Source organism: Leptinotarsa decemlineata, unplaced genomic scaffold (assembly GCF_025532065.1).
Source record: "Leptinotarsa decemlineata unplaced genomic scaffold, Ldec_3_MD MMD2_tig00001719_RagTag_RagTag, whole genome shotgun sequence".
Lineage (NCBI taxonomy): Eukaryota > Metazoa > Arthropoda > Insecta > Coleoptera > Chrysomelidae > Leptinotarsa > Leptinotarsa decemlineata.
The window spans coordinates 5,599,350-5,625,802 of NW_027412569.1; the positions used below are offsets into that span (position 1 = coordinate 5,599,350).

Sequence of the window (26,453 nt, forward strand, 5' to 3'; positions counted from 1 at the left end):
GCGAGTGTAGCGCCAAGTGCGAGCGCCACGGCAGTAAACATGGCGACATCATCGAGTGAACTGTTCGAACGGCTCGACAGACAGGGCATTCCGAAATCGAAAAGAAAACTCCAGAAACACCTACGCAGCGCTGGACTGGCATACATTTCCCGGACGGGAAAACTCATCCCCGCCAAGACGGTGGCAAGTAAGTACGATACGATTTTCCAGTGTTTACATTTCGTGTGCCATATATAACGGAGAGAAGTGTGTCTAATTTGTGCCCGTATTTTCGATACGTCACGTCGCTGAATCATGCGATAAATTACGCCGTTTTACCACATTTTATCTACGAATATCACCTTGGAGGACGTGCGTCAGCTCCTACATCCCCTGGAGAACAAACCACTTCGGAATCCCAGGATGACGTCGTCGTAATCGAAAAAAAAAAAACAAAAGTTTCGGCACCTTTTGCGACCTTCTGCATCTAGGTCATTCGATTTATTGGGAAGGAACTGATGGCCTTGTCGCTAGGGCACGTGTAACAATTTTTATAACAGGTTCGTAATTGCGGAATCATGGAAATTTTACGTTCGCGCACTTTGGTCTTTCGTTGAGCGTTCTTGAGAAATTCGGGCGTTACGCGATAAAGACGGGGGGATTTTCGTCTTCTATCCTATCGGGCCGTTGTTGTTTCTAAATTATTGCTGCTCGTAAACGGATACGTAATGCACTTCATTTGTTTGTGTTTGAAAACACTGCACAAGCATTTGGATGTTCGCACCTCGCGATGGGATTTTTAAATCGATGTGACGTCACTGTTACCATTCACAAACTCCTGGATAACATGGGGGAATTCCTGCTATCATGCGGGAGTTAGAAGATTCAAGTCGACAGACACGACTCGGCCTTCGAAATCGGGATTTTATTTCAACAAGTTTTGCGTTTGCTGGGGTGCTAATTCACTCCAATTGCTGTTCTGCACACCCCATACAAAATTTCCAAGTTTTTTTTCACTCCTAACTGTAAGACCGAGCAAATCGAAGTTACTTTGGCCACAAACACCTGTTACTTAGACACCATTATTTGGTGAGGTTAGCCGGTGGATATATAAAACAAGGGTTTCCAGACAATAATCGTTAACATATATAAATAATTCAAAGTAATCCACATTCAAAATAAACAAAACATAAAAGTGTTTCTCTTAGGAAGATAACTTAAGCCAGATGTATGAACTCAAAGTTAGGAGATCCAGGACTAATAAAATCTTAATGAGGAACTAGTGGTGATTTCAAATTGGGGTGAAAATAACCAGGTTTAGTTCAATGTCACGAAAACCCAGGCATTGGTTTTCTCCAAAAAGATAAACATCTCCGAGCCGGATATAATAATGTCAGGTCAGACAATTCCGCTTTCTGTTCTGATAAGTTTGTTGGGGGGTTAAAACGGACACCAATATGTCTTGGCACAATCATGTCGCTGGTATTGCAAAAACTATTTCTCAAAACCTTGGAACACTGTTCCGAACCAGAAAACTGTACAGACCTCATCAACTTTTGATACTTTATGAAGCTCAGATCAGACCTTATTTGGAGTAGCGCTCACATGTAAGGAGCTCCGCTCCTAAGTATACCCTGAAGTTGATGGATTCCATCCAGAAAAAAGCCATCCGCCTGGTTGGAGACACGAATATCACTGGCAACCTTGATAGTCTAGAACATCGAAGAAAGGTTGGACATTTGTCTCTCTTTTATAGATACTTTCACGGGAGGTGTTCAAGTAACTTGGCACATTTGTTTCTACCAAGAGCGGTACATATGAGAAATACACGACGAACTGTGGCTGTTCATCGTTTTGATGTTCAACTCAGTACACCTTGAACTTCACTACTTGAGAATTCTTTCATTTGGAGAACTGCGTTTAAGTGTAGTAAACTTCCTGAGAACGTATTTTCAATTTAATTCAATCTCCAGCGATTCAAATCCAGCGGGAATCGCTACTTTCGCATAGGAACCGCTCTTAGAGTGCATTAAAAATGATCCTGTAGTGCTTGTGTTCTGTCCCTAGAAAAAACCACAACCATTATATATTACATTCGTTCAAAGAAATATTTATGATGTATATATGGAAAATAAGGTTGCGGCTTTCTACTTTTCTATCTTTATACAAAAAATAAATGTGGAATCTTCCAAAGAGAGGATGGAAGCCAGGGCCGTAGCGAAAAGAAAAACCAGAGGGGGGAGGGAATCCAAATTTTCCCAACTTCACCAGCAAAATTTCCCAACTTTCGAAGAAATGAAAACCAAGGGATTAATTACTACTATAATATATTAATTTTCTTAGTTAGGTATCCAAATATTGGCTGAATGCTTATGCCCGTTAGGATATGCACAAACAAAAATAAATTTTGGTAATTAAAAAAAAAAATAATGGGAATTATTCTACTGTAGACCAAGATCCTTGGTCTTTCACCATATCCACCATGTATAGGAATATTCAATACAAATGAAAGGAAACAACACTTAAATAACATTGTGCTTATTGTTTTCTACTATTATTTTTTCTATCTTCACGGCCCGAAATTTCCCAACTTTTCCAAGTCGGAAAAACAGCGAAAAGTTGAGAATTTTGTAAAATTGTCACTTCATCATTTGTGGACTGTTCAGGACTGTTCCCTTACTTGGGAGAAATTAAACTTTTTTGAAGATTTCAAATAACTCAGAATTCTCTTTACTATTATTTTTTTCTATCTTCATGGCCCAAAATTTTCCAACTTTTTCCCAAGTCGAAAAAGCAGGGGGGAGAGGCTACCCCCATCCCCACCCATGGCGACAGCCCTAATGGGCCATGTGTAGATCAAGCAAAGAAGCAATTTTCAGACACAAACTGGAAGAAGAACCCTTTCGAAACAGCTACCTTCATACAAACAATTTTGAATTCTCAAGTTGGCAAGTTCAAGAAAAAAATATACCGTGACTGTAGAATTGCAACAATGCATGAGTTATTGACTTCATCACATCGTAATTTTCAAATGACGTTCAACTTTGAAATTTCACATTAAATGTAATTTTTGCTAAAAGAGTGCTTAGTGTAATAGCATAGAACTAATTTTTATAAGATTTTATATTTGTTGTTGCATTGAATTGATAGAAGCTTCTTTTGAAAGGTCATCCGTAACTAAATCGTCATCATCCGCGAAATCACTCAAAATCAAAGTAAAATAAATAAATGCATTTTGAACTATGTAATTATAATATCTACCTACAGTAGCTTAAGTATAGTCTATTATTTGTGGTCTTTGTTACATGAACAGTTTGAATGAAAAAAATGGGAAACAAATTAAGATAAAACTGGAATTGGAAAACATAAAAATCATGATTAGCGGTTTATTTGAAAGAATTTTATTAAACAACAATTATTATAGTACAAACGAAGTCGATTCGAACGGCATAAAAACTAAATAGTTACCGAACGTCGGCAGTTTCTTTGTATGGCATGGGCGGCGTGGTAAATCCATACGAGGTCTAATAATTATTTTACTGTGTGTGGTTTTATATGGTATTAACAAGTAAATTTATCAGACCCGGTACATTAGTCTTTCATTTAGGTGTTCGGATTGACTTCGTATAGACTATACTAAAAAAATTAATTTTTGATATCCAAACTCATAAACTTTTTTAAAATACTTATCAAATTAATACTATCAATAAACTTGTATGTGAACTTACTATTAGGAATACCACCTATTTCAAAATGAGAAAGTTAATCTTCAGATTAGTTAAGTTGATTCTCCAGTGGCCTAAGTAACCTAACCTCATTTTTGTCTGCCAATAACGGAAAATGATTGTTGGTTTTTCCTGTTCGTATAGAGAGAAAATATTCTTTATTATCTAAAGAACAAAAATTCTTATTGACGAAGCGTCTGTTTTGTTAATAGTTTAAAAAATTGATACATTACAAAACAGATATCATTCAGAAGCTATTGGAGGTTAAGATTATACCAAAGAAAAAAAGAAAAAGATTGGCGAATGGAAATAATGAATTAATTGAGAATGTAGCTCTATTTTATGAAGAATATAAACGTGAAATGACGGTTATTCAACTTCGGAAGATTCAGATGTTTTCGAATGTCTTCTGAATATCCCAATATGGCGACTAAAGTGAATTAGAAACGACGAGCTTTATTCAATAACTAATAGTACAAAATACAAATAGACAAATGAAGTGTTGAGAGTTTGGGAAACGTAAAAGAGGAAGATCCAAATACTTCGGAAAGCTAGTGAAATTAAAGTTAACTGGAGGTTAAAGGTAACCAGAGGAGAGGAGAGGGGAAGATTGACAATAATGAATTTAATAAATGATCAATCTAGGTGTATTTTATGAAAAAATATCAATGCAATTTGACGATTGAACAACCAAACGTTAGATGTTACTAATACCTGACAGTTATAGGACTTTGGAAGACTCAGATGTTTTTCGAATTCCTTCTAGATATCCCAATAAGTGACCCTATCCCCCGAACAAACAAAATAAATCATAGAATTGAAAAAGAGAAGTATTTTTTACATTATCTTCAATATTTTTATTTGCTGTTTGAAAGCCGATTGACTCAGCAACAGCTTCGTTGGCTTATTGCGCTTTTATTGCCATAACACCTAAAAAGGTAGGCTTACCGAAGGTGCTTTTTCAACATGTAGGTTTCTAATTTTGTTATTCCTTCAATGGACAGGAAACATTCCCTTTACTGTATTCTTCTTCAAATCTTCCTCTTTATGTACGACGAAACAAATATTGCTCTTGCGCTTGGAAAATCAAAGCCTCGGGTCCTTTCGTCAAATTTTCTCCATTCTTTATGGTATTCATATAGATTCGTTCATTTTGTTTTCATTTTCAAAACTCGCACCTTCCATTTTGTAAATATTGCATTTTCAGCATCTAATTTTTCTTGAAAATGTGCAGAAGAATTAAGAGGTAGACTATTTAATTTGTGTAACTTTAACCCGACATGTTTCTTTGAGAATACATGACAAAATTGTTTGGGAAAGGAAGTTTTTGACTTTCTACGACTCTACCTTGATACAAAAAAATGTGATAATCTTCCAAAGAAAGGAAGAAAGCAATCAATTTTAAAAAGAGTAGTGATTTAGTATACACAGTATACTAAATGAAAGGTAAAAAATTCACTAACATGGAACACTGTCATCTACACTGGTAGACATCGATGTTTCGCCGTAAGACACTTAACTTAGGGCTCTTCAGTACCAAGCTGGATAACATTATAAGAAAAGACACACAATTCATTCATAAATTACAATTTTTTTATGTCACGGAATAAGTTTGATCTACTTATGTCATCGATGACATCATAATGACAGTCATTCACGTATTTGATTAAATCCCACCCAAAAGAAATATTGTTTAAATTGAAAGGATAGTATGGAGTAGTAGAAAGCCGAAAACTTTCCCAAAGACTTAGTCACTCCTAAAAATATAACCCTTTCAAATGATATAACAATATATTTTTAAAATATTGACTACACCATAAATTTACAGAAAATTCAAAAATGTATATAATTAGATCCTCCAGTCTTAGAAAATTTCAGAAGACAATTGTGATATTTCTAACAAATCTAAAACTGAATCTGATTTCGCAAAACAGTTTGCGAATAATTTCATTTCGTAATTTCATTTTTTTAAAATTTCAGAGATGATACGAGAAAACTGATCAAATCATGTATTGATATGACACGAGTTTTTATCGGTACCTTGTATTTCAATGACTGACAAAAAAAATTGCACCCGAATCACAATTATTATTGAACCTACCTGACTGATACTTTAAATGACGTTAAAATATCTGATATCCTACGACAGTGGTTCATTGAAACATTTTTATTTGGAAGGACTCGACAAGAAGTCGAAGTATCATATCTATTTCTCTCAATAAGATTATGAATATCTTCAAGGTCGCAATTATAATCACAGCATAATATTCGAGTTTTTTTTCTTCCAGTCTCGAAATTTTAACCTGCCCAAACTTTCTCTACGCTTACTGCAAGTAAGATTAAATGTTAACATTGGAGAACTGTTAGCTGCAATTCCGTTTTTGCTCTGTAGAGCAAATTCCATATTTATCATAGATGTTTCAAATGTTTCAAAATTCTAGGTGTCTATAGACAAAAATCTACTAATAGACAATTATAGAACACTTTGAGGAAACCCTGACAACTAATCACAAAAACACAACAGGTTGTTTCGAAGAAAAATTAAAAAAAAAAACGACGACTGACAATGAGATTTCACCTCGAAGTTTTTCAATCTCTCTCCAATTAATTTCAATAAAAACCCCACCAACGAATGAGTCACGGTGTAAATAAACAATTTGACGTTGCACTCGTTGCATTAATTTCATAAAACGAGGTATATCATTAGACAGGAATATATTTATTGGTTCGATTAATTTATGCTTTCGCAGAGCCTGCATAATTTTCTTTGTAAGCAATTTTATGTAACGAAGGAAGAATGAACATTGACGTTTGTAAGTGATGATGATTATTTGCTAGAAATAAAAATTTTATCAGTACAGGTTTACACTGGGTTTTCAATAACTTTGAGGTTTGAGAATGAGGATTCTTCTTTTGCGATAAGCAACAAAGTGATTAGTACAAGTGGAAATTAAGTGTTGTAGGGTTTTCCCCTTTATGCTTTTTTGATACACATATTGGAAAATGAAAGTGATTTATATGCAATTCAGTATTCTTAGGTAGGAGTAGTTGTTTTGGATGGACCATTTTTCCGATTTATATCAATATTATCTGTATCGTCTCTGCCATTCGTTGAAGAGAATATAAAACGAACTTCCATAATGAAAATGTTGATTGGGTATTACGTCATGTACCTACAACATACCTTTTTATTTAAAGGATTTTTTTCGAATTACGATTTATGATGGCAAAAAATAAAATTTGTTTTCTATTGAACACTCCGCTGAACATTTCAATCAAATGGTTGCTGGGGATGATATGGTTTCTGTCAATTAATGGTAAACATCTGCGAATCAAAACACATTCGCAGAATATCACAACTCCTAACCTCATTTTTGTTGTTACACCGCCTCTTTATTCTAATGGCGGAAACGAATATTTTTTTCAACGGCACGGATACTGATTTTTTCAACTATATCCAAATTGAGTTATAATTCCCAAATATCGAAACTCAAATTCCAATATTAGGTATGAGAATCCAATTACTATATCATAGAAATGAATATTTAGTGAAAACTTCATGTGAGAATTTTATTTGTTGAAAACATGATTTTTGGCTCGATATTTTGAAAATGTATCAACTCCCATTAACCCCCCATTTTTTAAACTAATATTTCGTGCTGGTCAATTATCGATATTTTGACATTGCCGTATTCATCAACCCTACAAAGTTGGTCGAAATCATGTTTGCAAGAACATAAATACAAAGGTTTGCTACATTGAAATCGGAATACACTGTGGAAGCAAATAAGTCTGTTTCCACAAGTTGAAATGATGAACTTAAAAGAAGCCAAGTTTAAATTTTATTCAAGCTAGTAAAGACTAGAAAAATGTTGTAATTTTCAGTGAGGTACAACTTACAAGAGAATTTTCTTATTCGAAATTCAATTTTTATGGATGCAGTTTTGGCTCTGGTATAATCTAGACGTGCCGAGATGACCCTCGTTAATCTCTGATATTCGTAGTGCGAGGTTTCTGCCAATCTCGTAGATGAGGTCTTCACTTTTCATGTATGTGTTCGGCTCTTTACTCTTAGACGAAATGCTCAAAAACAGAAAGTTTGCAAGAGGACTAAACCTAGGCTCGCACAGTCTCATACACATTCCCATCGATTTTCAGGTGTAATTTAAAACCTGTCCTAGTTTTTTATATGGTTTTTTATCTAATTAGTGGTCACATTTGAAATTTTCAACAACTTTCAGCTGAAAAAAAGTGTATTTTTCAATTTGGTTATAAAATACTTATATATTTTTTTAATAATTTGGTTGTTGATTGAAACGGAGACATTCTGATCGAATTGATGAACACATTTTATGTGTCATCATAGCTACATACATTTAGAATTTCTTTTCCGAAAACCCAACCAAATTACCTTCGATGATTTCATATGACACATTAAGTGGGTTCAAGTCTGGTGAACTCGATGGCCATTCTATTGGTCCATATGGAAAGAATTGTATAAAGTATTCTTTGAATAGGGTTGTTGAAAATTCAGAACATGTCTATTGAACAGCAGATATCAAACCCATTATCCTTTTCATCAGAAACAATTCTCTGCTAATGAAACGTAACTGCTGAAACGGACACAATAACCAAATAAAACAGTCATTTCGAGAGAAAAACTACTCTTTGGCTGAAACCCCGACGAGTATTTGATGACATGTATTGCTTCAATATTCAAACGCATATCTTTTTCAAATCGGTAAACGATTATTCCGTAATTTTGAAATGATTCCGATAAGTACTATTTAACAACCGGTTATTGGACAAATGACTTCTACATTTCAAACAATACTGTATCGATTATTTCGGAATGCACGTCAAGAATCGTCGCCGTATACGTAAACTAACATTGAGATTGACCTCTTTTCACAAAGCCGCAAAATCGTAGTCACGGTTAGGTCGTTTTTACGAACGACAGAAACCGTAAAATGAAGGAAAACGGACAAGTTTCACTCATTTTTAAGCGATTATAAAAAGCATTAGCGGCACCAAACCGAATAGAAGATTCAATGTAGCCCGTCGGATCTATCATTCAATCGCTGAGAGAATGTACAGGGTGAGTTAGAAAGACCCAGTGAAATCGGTAAGCTGTTTTCATATACAGGACGTTTTTTTTTAGCTGACCCCATTATTGCTATCTTGGAAACGGTAAAAGTTTCCTATTTTGAGGAACTAGGATAATCTCTTTTCAGAACTAGAATATTTATTTATTTATTTAACGGCAAAGTTGAAACCATATTCAACAAAGTGTGAATAACTACAAAGTATTTTTGAATGCTCATGTCTGATGTCTACATTACAATTTACAATTTTACAAAACATTTAGCGAAGTGTGAAATACAAAATATTAATGAATCCTTATGTCTAAGGACTACATCACTAAAAGATGAAACAATTCTGGTACGTACAAGAAAAAAGATGTAACAAATCTGGTACTTACAAAGAAAATGGTAAGGTAAAGAAAAGCTTCGAAAACGCTATAGCATTTTCAATTGATTTTTAAAGACCTGAAGTGATACATTAAACAGATCTTAAGTTATTATGATATTGATTTCCCAGCTTCAGAATACGAGGAATCTGACTGTTTAAAGCATAATTGGTATGGAAAAAATCATATGAGAAATGTCAGGATTTCTCGTATCTTTTTGTTTGATATGAAAAGTTGTCAGTTGAGGTAGTTTTGGGCAGTTTACTCACTATTTATTAGTTTGAAGGGGAAACTCTAGTTCATAAAAATTCTACTATCTTTCAATGATTTTATATTCAACTTGGTTAAGAGTTGACTGTACTAATATTCATTTCGTTGAATACCAAAGTGAAAAGCACAATTCCTTAAGAATTTTTTTCAACATTCTCAATTAAATCGATATTTACATTACAAAATATGTTTTGTTTTAATTGAAAAATCAGTAGAAATTCTCAACACAAAACCTAGCATTTTGAGACTTTTTGCCACAATTTCTGATACTTAAAGATTAAAATTAATTTCGCTATCAAATTTAACTCCCAGATCGCGAATAAATGTTTCACTTTTAAGAGCTATATTATTCAAATAATATTGGACTTCTAATTTTAGTGAACGTAATGATTTGATTCTTAAAAATTATTTCTACACCACATGGAAAGAGCTTCGAGATCTTTTTTAACTAATTCAGCATCTTCCCGGCAAGAAATTGCTCGATAAAGTTTGAGATCATCCGCAAACATAAGAAATTCTGCAGTGGTTGTTGGAACATTCGCCAAAAACTGGAACTGTCGAATTTCTTTTTTTGGTTCTACCGCCTCCATGGAAATACTGAAATTTTCTCGAAACTCAAATAGAGTATCCCAAAAGAATTCCAAATATAATTCATCCGTTAAAGATGTCTCAAAAAAGTAGGGACCTATAATCTTGGTATCTAGCACACCAAGCCAAATTCTCTCTTTTGGAAATTTGTAACTCTATGTCGAAAGGAATTTTCTAGTCGCCAGTAATGATGAATATTTCTGTTAATCCATCAGTTATTTGTGAATCTACTCTCATCACACCATAAAATTGGATTACAGATTTTATTATCCTAACGATGTCTCAGTAGCCGTCTACAAAATATTTTCCTCTTATCAGAGTCCGTTAAACGCAAATGGTGGATTTTCCTGACTTTGTAATTTCTAAATTTATTTCTTCTCAAAATCTGCTTACTGACGTAGTCCATGTAGCACTATAATGTGCAAACTCTCTTGTATAATTTTATTATTTTTGAACTGAATATTAATTCACAATAGATGATCGGACTGTTCTACATTAACTGCCATACCTCTGTATGTTAGTCTCAAAACTTTGTCTGACATTTTGGAGCATTTCTGAAGTTACTTAATGACATTGTTTTTCCCGCAGGAGGGCGTTAAAATAAAATGTTACGTAGTGAAAAGTCACATAGATAAATCCGTTATAAAATTGTGTCTCTCTTAGTACTCTTGCATTTTTTCACTTCCACAAATATATTTGAATATATTCAATCCGTTTCGTTTTCGGCGACGGTGTTTATCGTTTCCTTTAATAAATGTAGTGTTCAATATCGGAGATGGCAGAACCTTTGAAGAAATTAGACGTGCTACAGATACATCAGGAAGATATTCCTTAATACTAGAGTAGATTGTGGACCAGAAAACTTTTTCCATATATATTTTATATTTTTTGAACGGCACCTTTAGATTTGGCAATGACATATAACTTGAAAAGTCATTCCGACCAACCAATAAACTCAAATTACAACGCCGACTTGTAACGAGACTTTGGTGGGAAAGAAATGTGGGAATTTTCCAAAGAAAAGATAGAAGCAATCAATTGAAAAAAATAACTCTATAAGAAGATGTGTAGATCATGCAAAGAAGTAACTTTCAGACACAAACTGAAATAAAAGTCCTATCAAAACAGCTACTTTCACATAAACATTGAATTACACAAAATAAAATTCGATTCGAAACAAATACTTTTATATGAATGCTGAATTACACAAAAAATACTCTTCTCTATTGAGTTTGTATTCCAAACATTCGTTATGGAGTTGAATCAGATATCCTTCACAGGATTACTACACAATATAGTAAATGAAAGAGATGAAATTTCATTCAGTGGAACTCTGTCATCTTCACTGATGGACATTTGATGTTTCGGAAGACACCTGTCTTATCGCCTCTTCAGTACCAAATCTGGATAACATTTTGGCTTTGCACTCAATTAATTCATAAAATCACGACTTTACGTCACGAATGAGTTTAATCTACTCGTATCATCGATGACAGTACGTAATGACATTAACCTCTCCTAAAAATATACCCCTTTCAATTCACAAGAGACTTTAGTATTTTGAATAACATTTCTTATTGATCCACCGCAAGGATTATAATATCGAGCTGATTGTGGTAAAAGGATACGTTTTTAGAAAACCTCGATATAAAAATACCGGAGAAAAATGTTTGTTTTTGGCATAAAACGGTTCTGTGTTTCTGAAATATTTGAAGCATTATTATTTATTTATTTATTTATTCAATTATTTGCGGCATTGTCTATGTTTACAAAATAATTCATAAATTCACACTCATGTACTATAACTGTTAGCTAGATGTAAGGAAAAACTATATAAAAGTAAGAAAGCCAATCAATCCCAACTTTTTCACGGTCTTTGTAAATGATTCCAAAGAATTTAAAAGTTCTAAATCCACGCTGTAAGTGTTAGCAAGTCTTAAAATTCTACCTATGGACTCGTTCTGACCATAGTTAGTATATTGAAAGTGTACTTTGAAAAGTTCTGTATTTCTTGTTCTCTTTGGATTCACATTCAAAGTTATAAGTTCCGGGGAATTAATGCTACCCCGTTGATTATTTTGAGAATTAGCGTAAGACTTGGTTCTAATCTTCTATGAGTCAGAGTATTCAAGTCCAATATAGTTTTATAGTTATACAGTGCAGTTCAGAAGATGCTCGAATTGGTTGCCTTGAACTTCTTGACATATGAACAGCCTATCCGATATTTCACGCTGAACATTTTCGAACACAGTAACGTCAATATCTCTACAAATATTCATTATTTTCTGCCATATATCCAATATTGAAGCAGGTTCAGTTCTTCAAATAGCGTCATCAAAAAAGATCAAAGATGTCAAATCTGGCGAGCGGGCTGGCCATTCTGTAAGACCTCGAACTGCCAGTCCAACTACCGGGAAAAGTAGTATCCAAATAGTTTCTTGCTTGTCTGGAGTAATGTGGTAGTGCTCCATCTTGATGGAATACAATATCCATATCGAATTCATTAGGATTCGCTTCGACTATTTCAGTGATGAGAGGGTCAACAGTAGTTTCTATAATATTCAAATACAGTTCCCCTGTTAAATTTTGATCAATAGATAGAAGTCCTACAATATGGTTTCCCAATATTCCTGCCCAAACGTTAATTTTTTCTGGATATTGGGTATGTATTTCCCGGAAAACGTGAGGGTTGGTGTCACTCCATTTTTTTATAAACAAAAAATAACTTAACAAACCTTATCGGGTTGTTGGAATTGCCATATGGCAGATAAAAAGTATTATTTCTAGAAATATCGATATTAATGTGTGTCTTCAGGAAATTATTAAATGCCATTTTGTAGTGGGTGAAGATATTGACTTCATATTTCAGAGTTGTGAAGTATTCGTCAGGAGCTTCAAAATGATGTATCACAAGACCCCCTTTTCCATTTAATTTTTTCCCAGATGGCTCCCAGTCGCCATCTTGAAAGTTCCATCTGTCAATTTCACTTTAAAATAAAGTATTCATGCATTAATTTCATTATCCCCAATTATCACCGATATGACATCCTAGTTTGTATGCGGAGTACCTCAAAAATTAGTTTTTAACACTTTCAAGCATCATTATGAAGGGTACCAAATTGTGGAGTTGTATTCGATAATTGATGTAGCAATTAAGCAATATTTGATTCTCAAAGAACAGAGAAATAATTCCTCTGCAGATCTAAGAGTTTGTTTATGGTGAGGGGATGGTGAGCAAATATAAGGCTCTCATTGGAACTGAAATAGTCTAAGAGGCACAGTCAATTACGTAAACTGATATTTGTCGCGAATATACGTATCGAATAGAAATCTTGATTACAACGAATCTTATCTTTTCACGAGTAACTTTCAAGTTACACATCTATTTGAAAGCTACTTTATCCGGTCTTTTATCTTTCCTTGAGGGGGTATATTTGCCTTCGCGTTCGTTCCTGTTTCAATACTGAACAACAAGCTGGAGTTAGTTAACAATATAGTGTGTTTCGTCAATCCACATCCTCCATATCTGTGTTTACGATAGCAAAGTGCCGTAATCAGTTAAAAAATGCCTCAATCGTTCGACCTAACAGATCGTAATAAAACACAATGTCAGTCCATTGAAATTTAAAGGCGTTCGTAGCGAACGACCTTCTGCCAACAAACAAAAAGGCCACAAACAATATTTGGCCTTTGAAACCGATATGAGTCCGCTTTACGAGATTACTTCGTGTTGTGGCGTTGTTCAAAACTTGGTTCGTTTCGAATGCACGGCCAATTAAAAAAGTATTATTTCTCACAATAGTCATTGAGGTGAGGTGAAAGTCGCCGAATTTTGTGGTATAGATTGGGCCCGACGTTTTGTTCGATCTACGATCGACAGTGTAAGGCCGATTGCAATAGAGAGGATTTGCTTTGGATGGGTTTTTAGGTCGGTGTCACATGATTATAGAAGTCATCCACCTTGAACGAAAACTCCTTTTTTATTATCTAATATGTGTGATGGCTTCAAACTTCAACAGCCGTTTTCATTAGATCGACTTTTTGAATGAAATTCTCGTTAAAACAATTGCATTTTCAACGATTCGAATGTCACCACAGGACCACAGATAGAACTAGAAGCTCTAGCGCCGAAAGAATTTTTGTTCTAAAATGAAGAAACAAATTTCAATGCTTAGTTTGTCCATGTATGGAAATGAATGATCCTTAAATGGGCTGTCTGTTTTTGAAAATCGTCGCAAAACGTCTTCCTTTCATGGGTGTCTTCAATTTTGGGAACAGAAAAAAGTCGCAGGGGGACAAATCTGGTGAATACGGTGGCTAAAGCATGATTTCGCTGTTGTTTTTGGCCAAAAAATTAGGAAGAAGCAATGACAAGTGAGTAAGTGTTTGTGAGCACTTTCCCTTCCATTTTTTACGCAAAAATTGATGCAGAAAATCGCCGAACACGCAAAAAACTTTCCTGCAGTCCACATTGCTGAGGACTGCATCCGACTCAAAGTTAAAAGAATCGTCAAATAGCATACTAAAATTATATTGTAGATTTATATTCGAAAGTAGAGAAGAATCTTTTTTAATAATTACATTCAGAAGCATAACCAGGGTGATGCGTTTTTTGAAGAATGTTTGGTTAGAGCCGAAATATCTTGATAGATACACCCAAACTATTTGTATTCAAATCTCTAGAGGCTATTCGTTTTGGAAAAACGGTTTGGGCTTTTCAAAGTATTGAAAGTGGGTAACGTCAGTTCCTGGCAGAAATATCTCAACATTTCAATATCAATTTTGTTTATTTTATTACATTTTTCGATTTTGTCATCATGTTCTTTGAATTTCAACGAACACGTTGAGGTCAAAATTGGAAAACCCGTTGAAAAATATCTGAGCCTTTGTATTTGTGAATTTTTGATTATTTTCACAAATACAAAAATTGATTTTAAATTGAAAAAAAATGATATAGTTACCTGTCAAATTTGCATTGTGTACACTAAATACAGAAAAAATAAAGAGTGCTTTCGAATATCTAAACAACTAAAACATATTGGAGGCGTTAGATGAATTGAAATTAGAATTAACATTTGTTAATTTAGACTAGTGAATAAATAGACTATTGATTGAACTATAGAAGGGTTTTTTTATTTAGTTCAATGTCAATGGTGCGTTTATAAAACGTTAATGTCACAAAGCAAAATCAATAAAACTTTTGTTTCGAATGTTGTTTCTAAATATTTCTAATTCCCAATTTTCGCTACAATAAGTAAATCTTTTTAATATTAAAAAAACTACTTCAGTCTTAGCGAAATCACCATTAAAAATTGCAGAATTGCAAATTACTCATTGAGAAGTGTTGTTTATTATTTAAATTGTTATATAATCGAGAATACCTGTTCGAAATACGCCTAATTATTTGATGAATAAATATGGAATAAAGTATTGAGACAGAGCTAGATTTGTCCAAGCATGGAGTCGCAGGTTTTTTTAAATATATCAAGGGTCGAATCCAATCAAAAACGGCAATGTATTTAGTATGTATTTTCATCGAATTAAAAAATGCAGCTGGTGTTATTACTTTAAAAAAATATCTTCTCCACTGCCAAATATTCTAGTTGTTTCTAATTTAAACTATCTTTAAAACAAGAAAGCTGCCAAAGTTATTGACATGAATTACTCAGTTACTTTTCTGCTGCTCTTAATAGTTGAAGTTTCAGCCAGAACCTCATTGAACAATGCAAAACGACCTTCCCCGAGATATTCTTTAGGTTTGGCATTTGAAAGAACTCGCAGGAGGTCAGATCTGGCAATTGCGATGGATGGTTGATCAATTCGTGGTTTAATTGGTGTAATGTTACTTGTAAGACGGTCGCAAAAGTGAGAGGGCATTGTTTGATGGATGAAAACTTTTCACTTAGCAACCCAAAAACCAGTCACCATCGCCTTTCTGATGGAGAGATCTAAATCTTCTCCGTTTTGTCTTCAACGATTTTCTTCTGCTGCTTTAAATGTACATCTTGTCTTCGCTTGAAAAATAATTCTGATTGCGGCGAAAGCTACTCCGAATCCGTCACACGTGACACTCATCTCGTTGATAACTTTTTCACATTCAAATGTTCAAGCAATACGTTATATACACGCTCAGATGATACATTTGGTGACTATGAGGGTCTGCCATGATCATATAATGAACTTGATGATTTCAGTGTAGTGTTGGTTTTTGGCACCTAAACGTTTCCAAACTATCTGTGCTTTTTAAAGTTGAAGTCAACGATGTTCTACTTTAACCATTTTTCAAAAAGTACAAAAAAATCCTGCTTTTTACATCTCTTGAAACCAAAGTATGTGATTATTGTTTTCGCTTGGAATTTTGACAGGCGCCATGTGTTGGATAATAGACGTCAAAACCGGGAGCAATTCCTTCCTAGGATGCACCATCTATTGAAGACTGAACTGATGTCAAACCACTCTCAAAAATCATCAGAAGCTGCTGGTCATCACTGTTAGCAACGCCATATACTTCCACAACATATAAAGCCCTCTTGGGTTTTCTATATTGCTTCTCAGTAGCTAGACTGATGGATTCATACTCTACTACCTCTGCTAGGTCCTTGATGCCCCTTTTTTACAACCAGGCTTCCCAAAGCAAAAGTCATATCCAAAGCTGCGAATCGAAAGCAAGTCGCATATGAGAAACATAAACACGGCGCAGGTACTGTACCTTGGGGTACGCCAGCGTAGATACCAAATGGATCAGAGAATGCTTAGTCAACCACTACATCCAAAGACCTGTTCGAAATGAAGTGGAACAATAATCGCCATACTTATGATGGAGAAGCATTGAGAGAAAGTTTCACAAGTCTCTGGAGTCATGCACAGTCAAATTATTTGGTTATATCCAGCATACTCATCCTATCTTTCGAGAAAACGTAACCATCAATATGTGACAAAGGAATAATTCGTCAACTGGATAAAATAATATATTATCTCGAGAATCATATCGGTCATGAGTCCCCCTATTAAAGGTTGGCGATATACCTCTTATCAATGATGGAATCAAGTCCTTATGGCAACATTTCCTTGACTTTTCTACTCAAGTTTCATTTCGGTTCAATGTCTTAAAACTTTTCGTCCATTGTACTCACGTTTCCTCATATTCAGTTTCAGATGTGAAGCTATGATCTGAAATAATCGGGGATATAAATTTCACATGATATTTCTTTTGTGGCGAAGTTCTACGTTCAACGTGTCACGTTATCTATAAAAATTATAAATGGCCGATAACGATAACGGCACTAAGGTTTCTTTTGTCAATAATGTGATCTAATCTTGTATTTTCTCAGTTCATTTAGGATGAGTTCATTATTATTTTGTCGTTGTGAAATTTGTACGTTCTGCTTTTTCAACATCATAAAAAATTTACGGATTATGACATTACTGAATACTCAAGCTAAGGTTATTCGTTCCTGTATCTTCTCAGGAGACTTTTTCTTTATGTGAATAAAAAACACTATCAAAAAATTCTTTCTGGAAATTTACCGAACAGTTCACAATAAATAACTGATTGAATAAAAACTGATACATCAAGCACTAGAGTAAATATTACTTTTACTGTAAAGGAAAAGGAACTTTTACTGTAAAGGAATAGGATTTAAGTCCGATATTTTCACAAATTTGAAGCTATTGAAACAATTTTAATCTAGCAATGCTTGCACACCTTTTAAGAAACAAAGACCACGTCATGCTAGACCGAACATTTGCAATTTTGTGTTTCGGACTGAAGAACAGACGTTTAAAAAAAAACAAGAATTCCAACATATATTTGAGGATCTGAAGAACATTGAAGAGAATTTGTGGAACACCAGTTTCTCAAAACCATACAAAAAAAGTTAGATATGAGTTGACTTTTGCAAATGGTACAATTCTGAGAAACACAAAATTGGTCATTCCAATAACTCTTCGCAAACACGTTATCCAGCTAGCTCATAAAGGTCATTTGGGAATAGTAAAGACGAAACAACTCCTCAGAAGCAAAATTTGGTTTCCTGGAATGCATAAACTACTAGAAAATGAAATAAAGTCCCGTCTGTTGTCTCAAGCAGAGACATCCGCTGAAAGTAGAGATCCATGTCAGGTAACAGCTTAACCTACAGGTTCTTGGAGAAAGTTAACCATGGATTTTGCTGGACCCTATCCTAATGGTAAATACATCATGGTTGTAGTTGATGAAGTTATGAAATATCAAGAGTGGACTCTAAAACTGTGATTGGAATTTGATGATTTTGTTGACCATTTCAAATTCAAACATCATAAAGTAATCCCTTTACGGCCTGAAGCGAATGGACTTGCTGAAAGAACAATTGGAACTATCAAGAAGACAATTTTGTGTGCAGTGATAACCGGACGAAATATTAAAAGATGAATTAGAATAATTTTTAATGAATTATAGAGCTACTCGACATTCCACAACAGAAAAATCTTCGTTGAAGACAACAACCACATAGGAAGGCTAAACACGCAAATTATTCTTCTATATGAATGTTATATAATTGAAGTTAGGGAGGAAATTTAATGTTTCATCCTATATATGTTGTTAAAGATTATTGTATGTCAAGTAGACCGTGAGTTGTCACTTTTCTGAATAACTGAGTAATTGTTTAAATAAACAAAGATTGAGAAGTAATTCTACAGTTTCAAGTAATATTCCAACACAAATATTACAGATATCATCTAACATTTTTTCATTCGTTTCAAAGATCTATTGATGCCTTTATGCGTGGAAGAGTGATATCTGTTTATATTCCATATCGAATGTTTAAAATACAAACTAGATAGGAATAAATATATAATTTAAAAAAATTAAAAAACACGCTTTTGAAGAACATCGATATTCTTAAAAGCGTGTTTTTTTTAATTTTTTTTACCCATATTAATTTTAAACTTTTTAGTTCGATGTTCTTTAAAAGCGTGTTTTTTAGTTTTTTTAAACTATGTTTATTTTTTACTTTTTAGTTTCATATGCTATAAAAGCGTGTTTTTTTAGTTTTTTAAACTATATTTACTTAGGTGTACATTTTACGATAACGTTTTCATTGTTGAAATCCATATTCTGGTTTGCTTTCAAGTAATCGAATTAGATTTTTCGTTTCGTTCAAAACTTTTTTATGTACTAAATCACGGGTAATTGAAAATATTTAAATATCTAAATATTTCATCTGTAGTAAAAAAAATTCACTAACGCTTATAATTCCTAAATCCATTTGTTATTTTGATTTTCTTTTGAACAACCTATCAACGAGGTTACATACAGCGCCATCTGCCCGCGAATAGATCAAGAAATATCAAAGATGTTACGTACAACGCCATCTGCCCGCGGATAGATCAAGCAATAATGTCGATAATTCTGTTTATACATATCCCGAACTTGAGAGTTACAACAAACAAACATACATACATAAATACAGGTGAAGCTAATATAAAGCGTGTAAAAAGTTATTTTCGTGTAATTCCATGTTCAAATGAACCTAGTTGTTTCCAAAAAACATGTTATGTCGGGTAATTGAATGTTCATGTGGAAGTAGTGGTTTTGAAATGTTTTTCTTCCAGTGTGTGTCTGACAGTAACTTATTAGCAGGATCTAAACATCTTTCTAAAGACTTCATTTTGAATGTCAACTTCTTTCTTCGAAAGTTTGTGTATTGAAGATGGTGAAGTAGAAAACCAAAACGCTTTTTCCCAAAAACTAATTTCTTCTAGAAAATGTCTCCTTCCAATTTTTAGAATAATTTCAACAATATTGTAGCTTTATAGAAAGCTTCATTTTCATCTGACTCGATTTCTGTTGTAATAATAGGTAGAACTGAGTTTACAGGAAAATTCAACGCTCCTAGAATTTTTATTTCAAAGTGATAAAACCCGTGTTGGTACCTTTCAAGCTACTTTCGTTTTGGAAAATCGGAATATTTGTTAATCGTTGGGAATCCTTACATCATACATGCGCCTCAGTACCTTTTTTTTACTGGACCTTGAAGCAGTCAGTCACGTATTCCGAACATGAATCACTGTAACATTGAAATTTAACGTGATTTTCCCAGGTTCAACGAGTAGAAACAAATTTGACATATTTTCATTTTTATGAGGCTTTACTCACATCGGGTTTCACATTCACGATATGGTCTTTCAAGCTATGGAAACGAAATAAATAAATTCTAATGAAATACGATGTTTATACGAGGTAGAACAAAGGCGCTATAATTCACGTTTCACAAAAACAAGCGAATAGGAAACGAATTTAATTTCATCTGCGTGGGTATTCACTTTTTTTTTGGAAAAATAAACACACAAAAGAAGGGATTAGATGTGAAACATATACCTACCCAAAAAATTGACAAAATGATAGTGATGAAGTCAAATGGATTCAATCTAGTTAGCTAAGTTTGAAAATGCTTTATTCTCATCGTCATTTATTATATCAATAAGTTTGAAAATAAAATTAACAAATGCGCTTGTGTTAAGTCATTTTGCATATTGTGATGTTGTGTACGGTTCATGTCTGGATAAAAAACACATTTGTAGAATTGAAAGGGTTCAAAAATATGTCTTGGGTATAAATATGTCATTAGAAAGTATGACAGGATTCCATATAAACTTAAGGAAACCAAATGGTTAACTATGAAAAATAGACGTGTTTTACACTCGGCTACCCTCTTCTATAAAATATTAATTAACAAATGTCATCATATTTGTATAACAAAATAACATTTCGTAGCGATTCACATACTTTAAATTTGAGGTTTAAAGGGTTATTTTCCCCCCGCCCCATCGCACCACTTTATATCGACGATCCTTCAGTTATAACATATATAGTTTGTATAATAATATTCCACTATAATATGAAGTTACTAAACTTTCCTTGCTTAAGTGCTGTTACAAAAATATATCATCGCTGCTCAGTCAGAAAGTCAATGATTTCATAGATTTTATACTTCTGAAAAATTTTCAGTATGAACATTTAAAATGTTTTCTCGCCCTCTTCCCTTTCTCCTCCCTCTTTTTTTCTCTTCTTTTTTTTCTCTAGTTTAGTTTTCTTTTCTTCAAGGCTAGAACAAGGATCAACAGTACCCTTCCGGTACATGTTGTTTCTAGCCTAATTTGTAGTTTTTTTATTAGTTTTATAGGTTTAATAATTATTGTATTTTTATGTAATAAGGAACTACAAATAAATATTATTAAATATTAAATCTATTCCATCAGTTCGATCATGACAGTTAACAACATCATAACAAACCCTTATCATGACAACATAATTACCTTTCATTGAAGATGAAAAACATGAAAAAAGTACAAACTTGTTTGCGTCATATATTTTTATAATTTCACTTTTTCACTTCTTTTTTACACAGAATAGTAAAATAATTTTTGGAAAAGAAAGGTTAAGGTCTTCTACTTCTCCGTCTTTTTACAAAAAATATGAAAATCTGGGTGACCCCATATCTACAAAAAAAAAATTAAATATAATGTTAAAAATTTCACATCCCTCTTGCAAATTGCAAATAACTTCCAAGGTAATTCTGCTAATTTTGGCCCTGATTCGATTTTTCTACTCTGAATGTTACGGCCTATCTACATACAGTTTCGATTTCAAATAACCCCACATAAAACAATCTAGTAGCTTGAGTTCTGGAGATCTTGGGGGACAATCTATCGTTCCGCGCCTACCAATCCTACGATTTCAAAGAACCCCACATGAAAAAATCTAGTAGCTTGAGTTCTGGAGATCTTGGGGGACACTCCATCTTTCCGCGCCTACCAATCCACTTTCTAAGGAAAGTTATTCAGAAACTCGCGAACATCACGTGCATAGTGTGGGAATACACCATCATGTTGCAACCATATGCTTTCATTAGGTAAGTTAAGGTCTGTTTCAACTAAAAAAAATCACCAATGTCGTCCCTATGCCAAAACCATTGACGTAATATCTGCGGAACATTTAATTAAAAATCGGCATTCAAAAATAAAAATCGATCTATTTCAGGTTTTTTCACGAAAAGTACATTACTTGCAAAATAATAAACTCGTTCGATGATTTAGCCACTCACTGTTATGTGATTGAAAATATTCGAAGTGGTCTCAATTCTTCAGAAAAAGCCCTTTTAACGTTATTGCATACGTTTCGACTCCATCGAATCAAAATCTGATCATAGATTCAGGTGTACGCCAGTTTTGAATTCTCTAAAACGTGATTTCATCAGTTCGTTTTGCGTGCTTGCATGTCACTAATCAAGTTTTTATAATTGGCGGACATATGGCTTGATCTGTGATTATCATAATTACTGTGGTACTTCACTCAGAGACCGACATTTTCAGTTTGGTAATAATAGTGAATCCTCCACTGCAACATTTCAACAATATTTTTATTTGTGAAGCAGTGTTTGGAACCTTTGATGTAGTAATGAATATAACCCAACATTAAACTGTTATTTTCAACACCTCAACAAGTGTTTCAATCACAAAGTGATCATCTTCAAGAGGGAGATCAAACCAAAATTCAATATTTTCATCACCGAAAATACGTACAAAAAGTAAAAAAAAAAACACTTTTCTTTTGAACATGATATGTCTCCAGACAAGAAATATGTCACACGTTTCGTTGAATATTTAAGCACCTTTATATGTAATCACTAGCACTCATCTAGAGACAAAAGTAGCATCAATTTTACTCTTCATATTCCCACAAAGTTATCCAGTTAATATAAATCTTATGATTGAGGAGGACACTCAATATTCTCTTTTATTAGTTGCAACATTATTTCACGAAGTTGCACTAGCTCCAGAACATATTGTCGGCCAACATATTCGAATATATTTCAAATTGAATTAGTTTATTTTAACTAGCTTGAAGTTACCCTCAAATGTTTGTTTTTGTTGTTATATTTCTAATCGGAAATAGAATGAAAGGTCCTACTTTTTCGAAACAAGGTTTAATCAATGAAAAGTCCCCTTTCATTCCTACATTTCCATTTACTCGTATATCAACACATCTTTGCTGATGAAGAGTCTAGTATTTTCTCTAATGGAACCTAAGGTACAGAAAATGTCACTGAATGTTACATTTACCAACTTAGGCATCTAGATTATGATGCAATATTGGCAGCTCCAATCTCTGATGATGCCATTCAAGAGCAGTTGAACTGTTACATAAACTGGTCAAGTGTTTAGAGATAAACAAGGAGGATAAGTCCTTGAAATCTTCTATAGGACATCCACAACTTGACCAAGTAGTGCCAAAGATAAGTCAAGACGACCTACCTTCTTTTTAGGATCATGCTAACATCCATATAGATGATCCACAAAGGTTCTCCACGAATGTTAGTCTTGAAGGTGCCTCTACTGGATTCCTCCAGAATCTTGACCCAATTTTCTTTACCTGAAATTTCCCTTAAAGCTACTTTACTTCACCTCAGGCTCCGCTTATCCGGTTTCTTTGAAGAACTAGCCCTTTTTGAGCGTGAATTCAGTTCCCTTCTAGCTGTACAAATTCTGCGATGATCCTTTTCAACAATATATTGGACGAATCGCAAACAAATAAACTATTTGAATACTAAAAACAAATTTTATAATATTCTCTAAAGAAGACTGTATGACACTGATCGATGCTCAGCACTATCCTTTTCTCCGACTTACGCATTAACCATCTGCCTTCTCCTACAGATGAACTCTGCCAATGCCCCCACAAATGTGATAGCAGCGTGCCGATGGAGGCGCGGCATCATCTCTTCACCCACTTCTACGGTCTCGGCGAGGCAGACATGCAGAACCAGTTCCTGCGGCAACACATGGACCTTAGAGCTCGTCTCAACGTCCCCGAGTCGACGGGATCGGGAAGGGCGCCGCGACGCATCACCTGCAAGTACCTGGTGCCCCTGCTGCCAACCCAGGAAACGGTCGAGGTGTGCCAAAAAGCGTTCGTTAGCGCGTTTGTGATAACCACCAAACGGGTACGGCTCCAGAGGGAGAAGCTCATTTCCAGCTTGGGGCTCAACAGCTACAGCAGTCATAACAGGTGAGAAATATGTTTTGGTTTGGTTGTGGTTTCTTCACACCTCTCCTTCAGGAGGAGAACGCAGAGAAACCAAATTCCACCTTTATATCATGTAATTCACCTCAGTAGTGAACCTCGGGCGATTGTCGGTTATGTTGAGGGAGTGATTAAGTCCAGCCTCTCAGCGAAGCCGATTAAGCTAGTTGATGAATGATATTTCACGTCAGATGGCAAGAGTCAAACTCTTGGCAAAAACGAAAAACCTGATTCAGTAAGTATCTGTGCTGCTGTTTCTTTATCTTCCAAACGGAGACGGCATTGAAATGTCTTCTGACAGTCTCTTCATATGATGATTTAGACGACAGTTTCCAGAAACTAGTTATGGGGAGAATTTTAGAGTACCTCAATTACGGTAAATGGAACTTCCATTTTGTGCATTTAGAAACTTGAGTTTCTAACAACTTGACCATACCACACCTTGACCATACCACATGGTCCCCTACGGCTCTGAGGAATGATTGATTCTCTACAGCCCCCTACGACTCTAAAGAATGATTCTCCACAGCCCCCTACGACTGTGAGGAATATATCTGATAGACCAGAGCTTCGGCAAGGATCCACCGAAAACTAGTTATGTTAGACAACGTAGGTCATCCCACTGTGGTCTAAAAATCGTTTGGTGGCATACATCGAAGAGCCAATCCTGGTGTATTTTGCTAGAAGTCTAAAACTCTTGTAGTTCGGGTATTCAGTGTTTGTTTAGCAAAACCTAGAGATGGCAAATGGCAGGTTCTGATTAGATAACCGCCTGGAGCTCCCTCCATTGCAAGGGAGTCAGCAGCTTCGAAGAACTATAACTTTGATGGAAAAAAGAAAACCTCAATCGACTGATCGCACAGAAAATAACTGTGTGCAGTTTTCGACCGACTTGCTCGTGAAGAATGTTTGGATAAGATGATGGTGAAAGGTTAGAGGAAATCTCCGGAAGAACCAGTTAAAAATCTGTAGAAGACAAAAAGTTCTGCAACTGGCCTGAGATGATCTAAAATCGAGAGATAATTTTGATCAGTGGTAACTGATCCACTTGTGAGCAGTGTTCCAGAACGGATTGTGGATTGTACTTGTGCCTTAGAGAAATCCGAAGTTTTCAGTAGTAAATTGCTTCTGAAATGTTTCAAAAATTGATTCAGCTATTTCGTTCAATGCTGGTGTAGAACCGACAACTTATGGAAAAATTGTTCTTTCTGTAAAATGGGCGAAAAACCGTTTTCCATGACTAATAAGTTCCAGGAAATGAGTCAGTTGTCTCCTTTATCAGAAAAAATATACAGGGTAAATGCATTTATCTTCTACGTGTAACCACAGTCACACCGTTTAAACATTTCCACTTTTTCAGAAGTAAGAATAACAACAACAATCCCACCGCCGTCAACAAAAACAACAGTGCTCTAACAGCAGAATCCACCGATACCAACGCAGATAACAAAACTTCTCAGTCGCCAATCAAGCTAAACATCAAGTTACCTAAGGAGGAGAAGATGGAAATCGACTCTCCAGAAGAACCAAAGAACCCCTCCAAGCAGACGACGGCCAAAAGATCCCGTCGCCGGATCGACAACCCTCTCATACCGTTCGGCCTCTTCCTACCCGATGGAGTTACCATAGCTCCGGTGACGGCCACCCCGGACCACGACAGGGACATTGCGATAGTCAACAACTTCTTCTCCAACCAGCTATGGAAACCAGAGTACATTGGAGCGTACTCATGAGGTCAGTCGTACCAATCGAAAAGATCCATCCTGCCCACCGTACTTAGTCCAATTAACATTATCGATGATCAATTTTTACCTTTACAAAGAGAGAATACCTTTACGTATTGTTATTTATATTTATACAACATAGTTTATTTTATGGAAAGTATATCAGATTGTTTGGAACGCAAAAGTTCTTAGGTAGTTATAATTGACAGTTATATATATTTAATTATGTTTTTGTGATAGTTGAATCGATTGAGGCAATCGACTAGTCTCAGGCAAATTTATCTAGTGCTCTTATTTCCTTTGAAGCTATTTTACGTGTAACTGAGATAACGCAAAAGAAACGAGCATGCGTCACACACAAGCTAAGAACAGTTGACTCAGTCGGAGCCGTTTCAGATATTTAATTTTCTCAGTATGTATCATTTAGTATCCTGAATGTAACACATGGGCTGAAAAATTCCGGGCTTGAGAAAGAAAACGCTTTTTTTTGTTCAAAAATTGGCTTTATTCATCAACGTAATCTCCACCAAGAGCCACACAATCATTAAAACGCCACTCTGACATTTCGATACCACTTTTGTTGAACGACTTATTTTTTGCCTCAAAATAGGCCTCAGATTCAGCATTAACCT

General features: G+C 34.7%; 2 protein-coding genes across 3 annotated transcripts in view; one reads left to right on the forward strand and one right to left on the reverse strand.

The window, feature by feature from the left end:
* On the forward strand, nt 1–26,251 carry LOC111504108 (uncharacterized). The gene is made up of 3 exons (XM_023158602.2): nt 1–187; nt 23,731–24,082; nt 25,458–26,251. The coding sequence occupies exons 1-3, from the start codon at nt 40–42 to the stop codon at nt 25,828–25,830; spliced, it is 873 nt and encodes a 290-aa protein (XP_023014370.2). The 5' UTR covers nt 1–39; the 3' UTR covers nt 25,831–26,251.
* Nucleotides 1–26,453, reverse strand: part of Pka-R1 (Protein kinase, cAMP-dependent, regulatory subunit type 1) — a 174,462-nt gene that overhangs the window by 108,085 nt on the left and 39,924 nt on the right. The window lies entirely within an intron of this gene.

Excerpts from the sequence above, each read along its gene's own strand:
- LOC111504108 (XM_023158602.2), top strand. The coding sequence starts at position 40 with ATGGCGACATCATCGAGTGAACTGTTCGAACGGCTCGACAGACAGGGC. Across the intron at positions 188-23,730 it reads CCCCGCCAAGACGGTGGCAA|ATGAACTCTGCCAATGCCCC; the intron begins GTAAGTACGATA and ends CTTCTCCTACAG. Across the intron at positions 24,083-25,457 it reads AGCTACAGCAGTCATAACAG|AAGTAAGAATAACAACAACA; the intron begins GTGAGAAATATG and ends CCACTTTTTCAG.